At 44.2% G+C, this 15,188-nt stretch overlaps 1 protein-coding gene across 1 annotated transcript in view; it reads right to left on the bottom strand.

The window, feature by feature from the left end:
* Kcnmb4 (potassium calcium-activated channel subfamily M regulatory beta subunit 4) overlaps positions 1–15,188 on the bottom strand; it is a 53,444-nt gene that overhangs the window by 26,373 nt on the left and 11,883 nt on the right. The window contains exon 2 of the mRNA XM_021656157.2: positions 2,873–3,000. Within this exon, the coding sequence (XP_021511832.1) occupies positions 2,873–3,000 (128 nt within the window). The remainder of the gene's footprint in view (positions 1–2,872; positions 3,001–15,188) is intronic.

The following is a 15,188-nucleotide window of genomic DNA, read 5'->3' on the forward strand; positions in this document are numbered from 1 at the left end:
CATCACCACCTCCACCATCACCATCACCACCTCCACTTCTACCACCATCACCTTTTCCACCTCCATCACCATTACTTTTCTACCTCCACCACCATCACCACCTCCACCACCACCTCCATGTCCACTATCAATATCACCACCTCCTCCTCCACCATCATCACCAGCTCCTCTACCATCATCACCACCTCCACTACCACCACCATCATTTGGCCCACAAAGACCTTCATTGGAACCAGGAGATGGCTAAATGAAGGAGTGCTGGGAATCCAACCAACCGAATTTCATGTTTTACTTAATGACTGGCTATATGTCCTGGGTCAGCTACATCATTCTTGAAGCTTTGTTTTCTTTCCTGTGAGCTAAATGAGACTAGTATTTACAACTACTATAAGAAATTAGGTGATCTCAATAAAATGTCATTCACTTGGACATAACACTCACTCAAAAACACAGACTGTGTTTTCCTTCCTGCCTTTAACTCATCTTCCGCATCCAACGTGCATCAGCACTCACACAGTAACCAACACTGAAAAACTCAGTTACTTCTTCAATATGAAATTCTACTTATGTCATTCTTTGGTTAAAAATAAAATTTCAAAAAGCTCCACCTGACTATTTATTGCCTGTATTACCGAAACAGTATCTTTAGCATGACGTTAATGGCCTCAAGCTACCCTTGCACGTTACAGCCAACACTCACTGTATTTCCAACGTGCCTAAGATGCCTCGTTTTTGAGCCTTGGTGGCTGCAGTGCAGCCACCCCATCTCAAGGTCCCTTTTTATTCCCAGCTGATGACGTCACGCTTGTATCTGCACAGCATCTGTTTTCACCAACGGATACTCACTCCTTAGCAGCGAAGAAATCGCCTTATCAACTTGGTACCACGTTCATTTGTTCATTCACCAAATATCCACTGAAACACAGGCACCGGGCTAGGCCCAAGGAAACAGAGTACTGGGCATGCTCTCTAACGAGCACACAGCTGGGCATATAGAGTGTAACAGGAGAATTTCAACAACGGGCGTCAGATGTATGCGGCTCATGTTTGTCAAAATGCTGATGCCTGGGCTGACCACTGGGTGCGCTCATGCAATTAGTCAACGATGCTTTTTTTATTTTTATTATTATTATTTTAATTTTCAATATTTAAATTTTATGTGTACGAGCGCTTGCTTGCATGTGTCTGTGCAGCCCTTGCATGCCTGGTGCCCCAGAGGCCGGAAAAGGGTGTCAGATCCCATGGAACTAGCCACCAAGTGGGTGCTGGGAACCAAGTCCCTGTGCTCAGAAAAAGCAGCTGAACCATCTCTCCAGGCCCAGTGACGCACTGTACAATGCTCCTTAGCATACTATGTGATCAAGGGTTCCAAATCTCTGGGACAAAGCCGTACACAGATATCTATGGGCCAAACACGGCCCATATCTATGAGATAAACATGGCGGCTCGCACTTTCCTTTGTTCTGTGTCACTTACCTTCTTGAATCTGCTCAGGCGGTTATCCTTTCCCACTGTCACTTAGAGGGCACTGTCCTACTGTCATTCAAGGGTATGTTCTGATGATTAATCTTATGATTTATTTAGGTCTAGAAAAAGGAACCGATGGTGTGAAATTTGCTAATTCCTAGAAAGACGTGCTCTGCAGGTGGACACTCTTATGCCTGCAATGTGTGGAACTCTAGAAACAACATCTGTTCATGAAAGTGACCACAAATCTTCTGAAGCACCCATTGAGGGGTCCAGGGAAGCGCCATCAACACACCATGAGTCCCAATGGCTTTGTTACTTGCTTTGGGCAACAGAATGTGTCAGAAGTGATGCCTTTGCTAACTCTAGAGCTGAGTCTTCTTCCCTTGAATGCAGCTCCCATAATGCCACACTCTAAGAAAGGTATTCTAGCTCTCTGAACACTGAGGTTGAGTGTTCACGAGAACACTGAGGATCTTCATCAACAATCAATGTCCATCTTGGACTGCACACCTGTTGTAGCCTGTGCCTCGCTACTCATGAGCTCCACAAACCCACAGATGTATAAGAGACACCATTGCTGCAGTAAGCCATGAGGTTTCAGGTGCTTTGCTCTGCAGCAACAGTACCTGACAGAGACTATGCCATCACATGTAAGACTTCAAGAGTCACACAGAGGGCCAGCCACAGGATGCTGAATGCCGGAGAATGAAAAAGGAAAGTAATTAAGAGCTACTTGGCTGGCTCTGGGCTAGGTGAACAAATGAATGACGGTGCCATTCACAAAGAGAGATTATGAGAGGAAGAGAAAGGTGAAAGCAACCGAGGAACATCCAATAATAAACATTGAAAGTTAAGTTAGTGTAACTACTCTGGGTAGGTAGGCAAGTGTTCTGACCCGTGGGGTCATCTGGATATGATGCGTAAGCGTGGCATATGGAGACCTTCTAAGGCAGGTAAGGTTTTGATGGTGTGGACACATTTTGATATTTCATCAGATCAGAAAGGACTGAAGTTAAGAACTTCTGAGGTCTGAATGCTGCCAGACCTCACACCTCTCAGCCTGTCACTCTTGCGTCAGTGAGCAATGTTCCTCAGCAAAGTCACCACCATTTGTAGCACGTCCATAGGGTAGCTCTGGGGCACAGGTTCTCCTCTTCTCCCTCCCTCCCTCCCTTCCTCTCCCCACTCTCCTCTCCTTTTGTCCTGTATGTTCTTCTATGCCTACACCCAGTAGAGCCGGAAGTGGCTTCTTAATCCTAGAAGGAATGGAGATTATAGACTACAAAGAATTTTGAATTCTCCAAGCTGCACATTTCTGCAAGTGGGCACAAACAGTGATTTACCCATGTAATAAATCACACAAACAACCAACATTAATATGTACATATAAAAATCGACTTACCTTTGATGTTGATTAAAATAGCAAGTAAATGGCTGGGAACCGATCTCATCTTTCCAATACTGTTGCCAGTTCATGACACTTTCCAAGTTCTTCTGGTTTTCTCTCTTACAGGGCGGGATATAGGAGCACTAATCAAACAGAACACAGAGAGAAAACCTATTATTCTATAGAATATTCACATGGAGTCCTTCTATTTCCCAGATGCTTTGTTTTATTATAGTCCATGGCTTGGGACTGATGAAAAGGCAGACATGTGAGGGTGGCCATCATCTGGTTTAGCAGGGGATGCCTATCCCAGTGGCCACAAATATACCAGTGTCACTACTGTGTGTCATGGGTCTCCCCATCACTCTTGACCCACTATTTTGATCTCAAGACACAAAAAGGTTCTCAACAGTGCCCCAGATGACATGCTCAACAAACCATCACAAAAACACCTGAAAGTGGCTGAAGTACTTTGGCTAGGACTATACATGGGGAACCCAGAGTCGTTTTTTGCCTACTGAGATGGGCATTTGGAGATAACAAATCTAATTTTGACATAATCTTTAGATACAACCAAATTAGCACTGCTTAACTATATTTTAAATTTCCAATTTGGCACAATGGCAAAAAAAAAATACAGTAACAAAAATACCTTCAGTCGTTAAGAAATAACATTTTTTTTAAAATGAACAATGAGTTACTAGGTTACAGCAAATTGAAAATGTAATGCACCTTGTCTTTGTAGGGACCTGTCAGCCAACACAAAGACAAAAAGGGGGAAGGGGTAATCTATGTTCCCGATTCCTATCTGTGAGTCTTTGTATTTTCTTCTACTTTTAACTAACCAACAGCTCAAAGCTGCTCTTGGGATTCCCACCTCACCCACTTCAGTTTTCATTTCTCACATTCTCTTGAACAATGGAATCAGCAGAGATTCCTCTCAGTGTCCTTTGCTGATGGCTTTCCTGGCCAGCAGCTGATAAAGTCAGTCCCTTGAAAGAACTCGATCAAGCAGTATACATTCAGCTAAGTAACTACTCTTAGCCCCAGGTGTTCAAATGTACCCTTAGCATCCAAAGCCACTTTCTCCAGAAGAGGTGTTTTGTTTTGTTTTGTTGTTTTTTATGGACATATGGGCTTCTACCAACTGTTAATAATAGGCCAGACACTCTAGCAAAGACCTAAGGAGCCTGAACCTGTGAACTTTTACAGGCCCCTAGGGATCTCCATTTTACAGATAAGAACATCGTGATTCCTGCTAGCTCCGCAACCAGGCTCTAGTGATTCCATAGCAGTCTCTTCCGAAATGTTCACCATGAAGTCTGACATCAAGGAACAGAAAAGAGAACCCTTGCTTTATAGTATGACTTTATTTGCACAAGTTTATTCATTCATTCTCTTACAGTTTATTTGCCTGTGTGTGTGTGTGTGTGTGCGCGCGCGCGCACGCACGTGTGCATATGTACAAGTGCATGCATACACATGTGTGTGCAAGTCCGGGGACAGCCTCAGTGTCCTTCATCAGGGACCTTCCACATTTGACTTAAGAGTGTCTCACTGCTTTGGGACTTTGCCGAACAGCCTAGGTCAGCTTGCCAGTGCTGTCTAGGGATTCCTCCGTCTCCAACTCCCACTCACTATCACCGGGGTTACAAACGTATAGGCCCAGTCCAGATTTTCACACGGGTTCTGGAGCCCTGAGCTCACGTCCTCATGCTTGCAAGGCAGGTACTTTGCTGACGGAACCACCTTCCCAAGCACTCCCCGCTCCCTTTGTCTTTCTGAGGCGGGATCCTCCTCTGTAGCTCTGGTCGGAATAGAACTTATTCCACAGTCTAGGCTGGCACTGGAGTCGGGGCAACCCTCTGAGCACCGGGATTCCAGGCGTGTGCCATCAAACCCGGCTCGACTGTTTTATTTGCAGCAGCGTGCAGTTTCACAATACTTTCTCGCCATCACTTTCGGTCAGGATTCAAAACTTTGCTCGTGATGTGCACAGCTCCTCGGGCTTAACCCCTTCCTGCCCGCCCTCGCGGAATCCGGGGAGACAGCCTGATAGAGCACTTGCTTCTTCAGTCTACCACACGCCGTCACGCATGCTCAGGCTTACCTCCGGTGGGTGATCTCTATCCCTAGTCAGCCTCGTTCTCGAGCACTACCCGTCTGTAGAAGCCTTCGTGTTCCACGTCAAATGTCTCTCCCCGTGTTGACCCAGGAGCCGAACCCACGAACTCACAGCTAGAATCACACAGTAGCACCCTTGTCTGCCTATGTCAGGCTCTCTCTCTCTCTCTCTGGCTGGTGAGTGGAGAGCAAATGCTGTTGGGTTTTTTGTTTGTTTGTTTGTTTGTTTTTCTGTATGTTCACCCTTGGGGATCATACATGGTCCTAGCAATGGTTTCAAAATGTTGACTGAATGAGTCTATAACACACAAAGGCGGGTTTTACTCAAGATGATGAAGCTACTTTCCTCAGTTAAATGTTTTACATTATATGAATGCAAATACATGTCAAATTGTAGAAAATTTCATTATTCCCCACCATACATAACAAATTAATGCTACATAAATAGGATTTTAATGGCTGAATAGCTGGATACTAATCCCATGCAGATGGCTTCTCTTCTATCTCTGAGGGAACAGTACAGTTTTGCAGAAGAGTCTGGATTCTGAGGTTTTTCTAAAGCTACAATTGGGCTTAGCAGCCACAGGTACGGGGACATGGGGCTTCAGTCTTATGAGTTATTTGGCATTTGGTCTGGGGTAAATTACCTTTTTCTGGGTTTCCTTTCTCCCCCCGTAGTCTGTACAACCTCCAAAATAATTTTTTGCTCCTGCTTCTGACTCTACTCTTGGAGGCACATCAAGAAACAAGCCAGCCAGAAACTGACTACAAATACTGTCACAGCATTTTCCCCCAGAAGCGAACCTGCCACTGGGGAGATGGTGAGGGAACTTGACTGAGCCCCCACTGCTGCTGGCAAAGAGGACCGGAATGGCAGGTCCCACTCTGGGACTGACACATTCTTTACTTAGCAAATATTTGCAAGAAGACCATGGCCTTCCCATTGCTTACGTGGCAAATATGTCCTTCCCTTATATGAATACATGTTCTTTCTACCCATGGTCAAAGTGCCAATTGACTGTGCTGTGCTCTTTCAAGGAAAGAGCAGTCCTGGAGGCTGATCAGGACCCTGTCAGCAAGGGCAAGGGGCACACGACACATTTCAGGAGATAGCCAAATGCAGCCAAAACATACTTAAGACGTTCCTAACTTAACTTCAGCTTGAATTCTTTACTATTCAGTTTTTGGAGTGAAACAGGTTTGAAAGACACATCTCTCTGCCAGATGGCAACTCCAAGGTTTGATCAAGGGAGTCACACCCATGTTTCTGGAAACAACAGGGGAAAACATTCATCAAGTTTTATATTCGGCGAGCTGTGATTTCACATGGGATGAAGGAAGCACGTGGCTATATGGACTTTCAGCACATTGGATGGATTCTGAGGGCAAACTACCTTCTTTTCATATCAGGAAGTAACCACGAGTTTCTTTTCCCATGGACTCTGTTCTTTCCATGGGTTAAACGAGGAGTCTTTAACACTCTAGCCAATATCACCATGAAAGGAAGGGAAATGTTTAAAAGGCTAAACTTGGGTTCTTAGGAATCATTACATTTTTCATTCTCTCAAGTCTTGACTGCCTCAGTTATTTATCTCCAGACGTTTGGCTCTGTGAAGCCTATCTCAGATCCTTCCTACCATCCTTTCAGCTCTATGTAGAAGACCATCATAGATAAAGAGAATTTTAAACTCCACTAAAAAGCAGTGTCTGGTGAGGAGGCGGTACACTGCAACCGTTTTTCACCCTGGTCCATCCTCAGAGAAATGCATTTCTAAGGCTTCATCCTGCCCCGTTTGGCTTGGGATCGGTTTTGGTGGCGTGGCTATACTTAGGTGAGCTGGCAGATAGAATGTCTTTGGTCACGTCAGACAATGAATGTTCCCTTAGAGAAACTTCTTCCTGTGGATTCTGGCCTGTTTGGTTTTTTGCTTGCAAAGGTGGCGTTTCCTGACTTCTAATCTCCTCATCACCCAAGTAGCCCTCATTTAGATCCTCTCTCCTTCTGCCAGAAGTTAGACGAGATTACTTTCCTTTTTTAAAAAAAGTTACTCCCTTTACATCTCAGTCTTAGTCCCCTCCCTCCTCTCCTCTTGGTCCCTTCCCTTTGTCCCTCCCTCATACCCAAACCCTCTCCCCTGCCCCTTAGAAAAGGGAAGTTTTCTGCCCCCTTTCTTTAAAAAGGTAGAAAACTGCACTCCAAGGAGGGGAGGGGAAGGAGCATCGTAAGTTCCCAGGTGCGGTGATGCCGTACTCAGAAAGTGTAGAGAAAAATGGTGTCACCAGGAAAAGAGTCCAAGATGAGCCGAACCCAACTCAGCTGAGGAATCTCCAGTCTGTGGTGATGGGGTAGTCATGCGGAAGGTACAGGGCGCCTTCTCATTTTCAAACTTCACAAGCCTCAAAACAGGTTTAGTTTTGGAGAGGTAGTGATTCCTCTACTAGATGGGTCAGTAGCAAAAAGGAATCCTTCTGTAGCCTGCCAGTATGTTGAAAGAGAACCTATTCACTTGAAGGCTAGGTACTTTGGAGGACATTGGGAATCATAACCAACCACAAGAAGGGAAAAGAATTGACTTTGCTACAGTTCAGCAGTGGAGCAACTTCTGGAGACACTTTTACCACTAAAGAACCTGGAGACCAGTCATCCACTCAACACTCACAGCTTCCACCCTCCCACAGGGTAACTGATACTTCAGGAATCTTCAAAGTGCTAAGATAGGCCATCAGCCTCTACCAGCTCTCAGTGCAGGGCCCGCTTCTCATACTCAACACAACTGCAGACACTGGGCGACTAGATCCTTAACCGCTCTGGGGAATCCCCAAGAGCCTGCCTCACCAATAGGCTGTAGTTCTGCCCGTGGCCAGCAGAGGCCCCTGGTGTGCAGATACGGAAAACTGTTGGAGTGAAGTCATTAAGGCAGGCAGAGGCTCAACACCAACCAACCACAGCAGCCTGGAGGGGGTCAGCGGAGACAGACTTCTCACTGAAAGCTAAGCTGAGCACTCAACAGGCACTCATTCTTGGCACTTTTACCAGTTATGTGTCTGTGCATTGATTTCTGTCTGGGGCAGAAAAAAAAAAAAAAAGAAAAAAGAAAGCACCTTCTCTGACCAAGAGCGGAAACAGAACTCAATCAACATGGTTCTAAATATAAACAGTCAGGGGGCAGTTTGACAGCATATCTTAGTCCAGATATGGACTAAGAACCAGGTTTACAGTAGCATTCCTGCCTGTGGACTGAGCTTCAAATCTAAATTTAAAAAAAAGCCATTGGCTACCCTCACAAACAGTTGCCCACTGTTACTGCAATAGGCGCATCTTGTCAGGCAGATGTGTTTGTTATCATGCAGTGCCCACTGCTGGGAAAGCCCACCGGCGGCTGTTCTCACCCGTGGCCTGCACTGCGCCTTCTGGCGCTGGGGAAGCAGCTGGCAGGGAAGAGGTTTCCACAAGTCCAGCTTGAATTGTTCTAGGTCCCGCAACAGCAAGTGTTCCGTCTTTGCCACTCTTCTCATACTGTGCTTGAAGCAGGGCAGTGAGACAATGAATACAAAGCATACAAACAAGAGAGGAAGAAATCAAAGTATCCCTTATCCTATCCTCCAAGGAACCCGAAGACTCCACGAGGAAATGCTCACGTCTGTTAACCACTGCTACCAAGACAGCTATGCACAGAATAAAGGCACTAGATCTTTATCTCTTACCTGGCACAAAAATTTTTAAAAAGTATCAAAGATATGAATGTAAGATCTGAAACCTTGGAAGTGCTGGAAGAAAACACAGGCAAAACACTTCAAATATAAGCAGAAAATAGGACTCATACAGAGACCCCCAAGAGCATGGGAAACATCCCAAACAAGGGGCAAAGGAGATTACGTGACACTAAAAGTATCTTTAATGCAGAGAAGCAACCACCAAACTGAAGGGACAGCCTAGAGGATGGAGAAAAATATTATCCAACGATGTATCCATCAAGGCATTAGTATCTAAAAGATAAGGAACTGCAAATGTTGAACACCAAAGACCAAATTCCCAAATCAAAAATTGGGCTAGTGAACTTAACATACTGATCTCAAAAGAGGAAATAAAAAATGATCAATAAATATTTAAAATTGCATTGAGATTCCATATCACCCCAGTCGGAATACCTATCATCAAGAAAACAAAGAGAGGGAGCTCAGAGGTTAAGAGCATTGACATTGACGATGCTTCCAGAGGTCCTGAGTTCAATTCCCAGACACCACATGGTGACTCACAAACATCTATAATGAGATCTGATGCCCTCCTCTGGCATGCAGGTGTATATGCAGATAGAGCATATATACGCATAAAATAAAATAAATAATTTTTCTTTGAAGGGAAAAGGAAACAAAAAGGTGCTGGCAAAGGTGTGAGGGAAGTAAGAGAGCTCCAACCGTGCTTCCTCAGTGCTGACAAGAACGTGAAGTGCTGCAGCCACTAGGCACGTTAGCGTGATGGTTTCTCAAAATGGACCAAGTAGGGTCAGTGTGATGGCTCAGTGGTGAAAGTACTTATTGTACAAGTGAGCTATGTCTGACCCCCAGAACCCATGTAAAGGTGGAAAGAAGTGATGTCACAAACTTATTCTCTGACCTCCACACAGTCACTGGGACATGCCCATCCTCACATAATAATAATAAATGAATGGAAAAATTGATATCCACTCCGAATAGAACCACTATGTGATGCAGCTATACAGTTCCCGAGTACATACCTGAGTTAACACAACTCACAGATACTAGTTTATTGTTGCACTATTCATGGTATCCATGACAGAAGGCAAGCTCACATATTCATCAGAAGATGGATGACTGTGGTACATATAAATAATAAAGTTTTATTCATCTATATGAAGAAAAATGGTTGGAACTGAAGATCACTATGTTGAGTGTATGAAGCCAGACTGAGAAAAACGAATAGCATACTTCTTTTCTTTTATGTGGGCTCTAGAGGTGTGTGTGTGTGTGTGTGTGTGTGTGTGTGTGTAAGTTCATGCGTACATGTGTGCTGTAGGTCATGAAAGTGAAAAAGGGACAATGGAAGGAGTGGCAGGGGTCTTAAGGATCAATAAGGGGAAAAAAGAGGGAGTAATGGAGAACATACGATGTGAAATCAAAACATGGGACTAGCTGGGGTGGGGCACCAGGAAAGCGCTTGAGGGAGAAGGCAGTGCAGAGTGTCTGACTGAGAACAGACTGACACATATGTGTAAAAAGGCCATAATGAAACCTAGCACTTTGAAAAGCAAATTTTTTATAAGATGCAAAACAAAAGTCTGGGGTGAAATGAAGCTCATATTTGGTCAATGTCCATCTTTATTTTTAGTTTTATGCAGCTTAGGCTGACCTCAAACTCTATGTAGCTGAGGATGACCTTGAACTTCTGGTTCCCAGGCTTCTGTATTTCTAGTGCTGGGATTATAAGCATATACCACATACCAGGCTCTAACGCCTGTGGATTGGGGCGTGGGGGGAGGGGGATGTTGCTTTTCACATTCATTGACAAAGCTGATGGATTGAGTGAGCTATTATGAAAAGCAAAACATAAAAGTTCCCAGTGAATTTATTACAAAAAAGACATAATTATCACCTTTGACACAGAATGCTTGATTGCATGCTTATTTCTTATTTTCCACTGTCCTATTTTAGGGTTTACCAAGGTTTATAATAGCATTCGTTTTCAGCCTACCACAAAGAACCTGAACTTTAACAGAACCTTGCTGGAGTAGGTTCTTTGTCATAGGAATGCATTTCAATCATACAGGTAGAGTGGGAAGAATTCACTTTCTTCCTTCACTGAGTCATTTTAAAAAATTATTGCATAAAACATGGAGTCTATTTAACCAATACCATGGACTGTGTTCTACATGACACATTTTATAAGAAAAATAAGTAGAGAAAAAAATGTTTTTCCTCTAGCTTCCTTCATGACTTCACTTGATTAGCCCTGAAAGACAATACTAGAATTAAGTATTTTTCCAAATAAATCTGGCTAGGAAACAAGTTATTAGCACATTACCTTATTTTTTAAAACTGCATGCTGCTTAATTACTTTTCTCTTGCTGTGAAGAGACACCAAGACAAAGGCAGCTTACAAAACACAGCATTTAATTGGGGGCTTGCTTACAGTTCCCGGGGGTTATTCTATGACCATCTCGGTGGAGAGCAGGGCAGCAGGTAGGCATACTGCTGGAACAGCAGCTTAGAGCCCACATTTATCTGCTCGACAAGCAGAGGCAGAGAAACCTCGAAGCCCACCCTCGGGAACATACCTCTTTCAACAAGGCCACACCTCCTAATCCTTCCCAAACAGTTCCACCACTCGGGGACCAAGCATTCAACTACATGAGCCCACAGGGGTCATTCTTACTCAAACTACCAAACATGTCTACTCCACTTTGCAACATTTAAAAATTACTTTTAAAATTTAGTTTATCTGTGTGTAAAGGTGTGCAATTGTCAAGGCACATAGCTGATGGTCAGAGGACCACCGATAGTGTTGGTTCTCTCCTTCCAACATGTGGGTCCTGGGGATCAAACTCATGCGGTCAGACTTGAAGGTCCAACCTATGGAAGCATCTTGCCTGACCTCTGATTTGTAAGTTTACTGGTCATTTCATAATCAGAAACATCTATAGACTATAAATTAAAACTGAGTCATATGTAAACTCCACAGCGTTTCCAAAGCTGTGAACATGCACACCTGAACATAGGCTCATTGAAGAAATGCAAACAAAATTATATGTCAGCTAAAATAAATAAATAAATAAATAAATAAATAAATAAACACTTTTGATTTGTGTCATCAAGGTTGACTGGGAATTTGCTTGTCAGAAAATGGGTTGGGAAGGTGACATCCCAGGAAGAAATGTAATGTGCCAAGACTGCAAACGGATATTCCAGAAAGAATGAGTCACCTAATGGGCTTGAAGGAGAGGGGCATGGGAGATGGAACTGGAAAATGCCCACACTTTCCTGGTATCCACTAAGGAGCTGCTGCAAAGAGTTCTCACTCCTGCCCCAGGGAAGATACCCACTGACCTGCCGAGGGTATTGTAACTATAGCTGCTCCTCAGGGATTTGGAATGATAATAACCATTTAGCTTTTAGATCCATGCAAACTGCTAGTTACCAAAATTTTGGAATGCTTAGAATGACATTCCATCTTCAAGAGACAATAGTTTTCAGTTAGCGTAAGAATTAGAAAATAAAAACACCTAATTGCTAATTATAGACACTGAATCTAAATAGTAGCCAGACCAAAACAAGAGACTTTAATCTGGATGCTGTTCAATAGAAGCAGTTTTTATAACAATCATACTAGGACAATCAGATGCTTATGGTAATGGATTCAAATCCTTGAGGAAGGCCTGGGGTGTGGCTCAGTGGCAGAGTGTGAGCTCAGCACACACGGGCCCTGGGCTCAAGCCCTAGAATAAATTCCTCTGGGAGATGGCCAATATTCTTATAACCATCTTGAACAGGGAAAAGAAATACAAAATGTGTAGTGCTCATGCACACGCTCAGCCAGCCTCACTGAGGGCACAGGGCATCTCCTCGATCCGGTCCCTGGTGTGTGAGGATAGGTGGTCATGAGGAAAATGCTGTGCTCCTATTTGTGGAAGCACGCATGTTCTCTCTCTATTCCATCTTTTCCACACATTTGCAGAGTGCAGCTGGCATTCCTCTCCTGAAAGGAGAAGGAGGTGGGGTGTCTGTCTCTTCTTTCTAGACTGTGGATGAGGCAGCGATGACAACAGAAATGGTAAGGTGTGACTTTCATGGTTACATCAGCAAAGGTGGCAGGGTTTCCGCTTACGCCTTGTCAGGATCCCACACTACGGCTCTGCACGGAAATCCAAGCTAACACAGCCAGTGACCACACGGCTAGATCCAGGTGTGGAGGACCTGAGGTCTCCAGTCAATACCAGCCTGGCAGGTGAGTAAAGGACACTTCAGAGGCCTCCAACATCCAGGCTTTGAGTCTCTCCATTGAGACCCCAGAGACGGTGGAGCAGAGGTCACCATTTTCTTGTGTTCTGCCTGATTTCCTGACCCAGAGATTTTGTGAACACTGTCAAATCAATATGATCTTTGAGGATCTCTGACAATAGCTCATGAATTAGAGGACTTCCTAAGGGCAAATTAGGTGGCCAGATATATATATATTCCAAAGTTTTGGTAAAATGAGGCCTTTTGAACTAGTGTGATGCAAGGTAGGCCTCCTCATATAAACCCAGACTGAAAACTTCTTGGATGGGGGAGGGGTGCTTATCTTTGACCCTGTGGCAGAACTTCAAGGAGCGCCGACTGACCATCTTCTGACTTTCCCCCATCGAAACATGCAGATGTTGCCTGGAATCCAGCACGGGGCGGGGTGGGGGGGGTGGGGGGTGGGAATGGCAGCTGCTCAGAGCAGCTGGATGCAGGTTCTGTGCTAACCTCAGCCCCAGGAACTTTAACGATGACTACACTCAGAATGAGTTGGTAGAGTGGATAAATGAAGTGTCACGTGGGTTTGTGTCACGATAAGCCCGAGTCCTTTGCTTCTTTACGTTCTGAAAATGTGGCTGCTACCCACATATAGATGTGCAGGACGAAGAGTCACAGCCCACAACTGCCCTAATTCAGCCTTTGAGCTCCTTATCCGCGGATGAAAGGACATAGTGGTGGGTGGTTCTCTAAGGAGACGTTCCTCCCCCAGTGGGTTAGTGCAGGAGGGAGTGGCTATTCTGGAGCACCTGATTGTCTGGTTGGTTTTGGAAGGAGACACACTGTGGAGACTACTGGACTGTTAGGGTCAATCTGTGATGACTCTACTTTCATGCACTGTTTCAGACACTGGAGCAAATCACCTTGCCTCTGACTATGCTATGGCTGTTTGTCAGGCCAATACTCCTCTCTCGGCAGAGATGGAGGAGGTTTTCCTGCCCGGCTCAGGACCGAGTCAGCTCTGTTATGCTCTGGTCTACAGGAAGCTGGACCTCCTCAACCCCACACAACCTTGAGTCATCTGTGCAGTCACGGTGCTCTGCTGGCTGGGCCTGGAAAGCAGGAAGTACCAACTGTCCTAGATTCCTGAGTAAAGTGCCAACGTGTCAAGAGGGCAGAGATCAGGGATCTGTCATTATCAGTTATGAGCTGGGGTCTACCAGTTTAAACTGTTTCTGGGTATTGCTCCAAAATTAAAGCTAATTTGCTATGTTTTCCCTCGACAACATAAGCACATCATTCATTATGTGAATGATGAAATAGTGTGTCAACATTTTGCATTGCTACTCCGACCCATTTGCTAAGAACCCCATAACCGTGCCAGCTTCAGTAGCACTGAACCTCCAACAGTGTAGTGTAGAAGAGGTGAGTGCCACAGGCATATGCAGCCCCCATGATAAGAGTCCTGATGGTATACGTGAACCGTACTTTCTTTGGCAAATGACCATTCTCCTTTTGAGAAACCACTGGTTTGTTCCTGGGGTCCCAGAAAGGTTTACAAGTTTAAATATGAGCCATTAAGATACCATGTCATCCAGTCTATCGCAGACTACTTACTAATGCATAAGACTGAGCTTTCCATGATTAAAGCAGGTCCCTCAAGCGGGTAAGTTTCAAAGCCAAATAGCTCTTTCTCCCAAGGCACAGCCTCTTTGTACTCCTACCTTCCTCAACTGGTCTTAATGTACACACACACACACACACACACACACACACACACACGTATGTGCATATATGTATATATAAATTCTGAGGGGCACATGAAGTATATTGCCAATTTTGATGGATTAAAAAATATTTTTCGGGGTAAAAAAAATTAAATTTTCATGAGCTACTTGCATATCCTCATATCCTCTTGCATTTTTTTTCCAGCTGAAGCTACACCCATTATTTATCGAAAAATAATGTACACTGCTAACTAAGTGGAAAAGGTAACATGAAAACCACATATAATGGAAGGAGTTTTAAAAAGGCAGAAAATTAGTACCGTGTGCATGAATATAGAAAACCAAATGTTTTACAAGTATGAAGCATACTGTTTTGTAACCCACTTTTGAAAATAATGTATCATAAACATCAATTTACTGAAAACCATTTCTCCAGAGAATTCAATGCATAACATTTTACCATATAAACGTGACTCTGTTAAAGTGTGTGTGTGTGTGTATATATATATATATGTATATGTATTTAT

The sequence above is a fragment of the Meriones unguiculatus genome, chromosome 2 (genome assembly GCF_030254825.1).
Source record: "Meriones unguiculatus strain TT.TT164.6M chromosome 2, Bangor_MerUng_6.1, whole genome shotgun sequence".
Classification (NCBI taxonomy): domain Eukaryota; kingdom Metazoa; phylum Chordata; class Mammalia; order Rodentia; family Muridae; genus Meriones; species Meriones unguiculatus.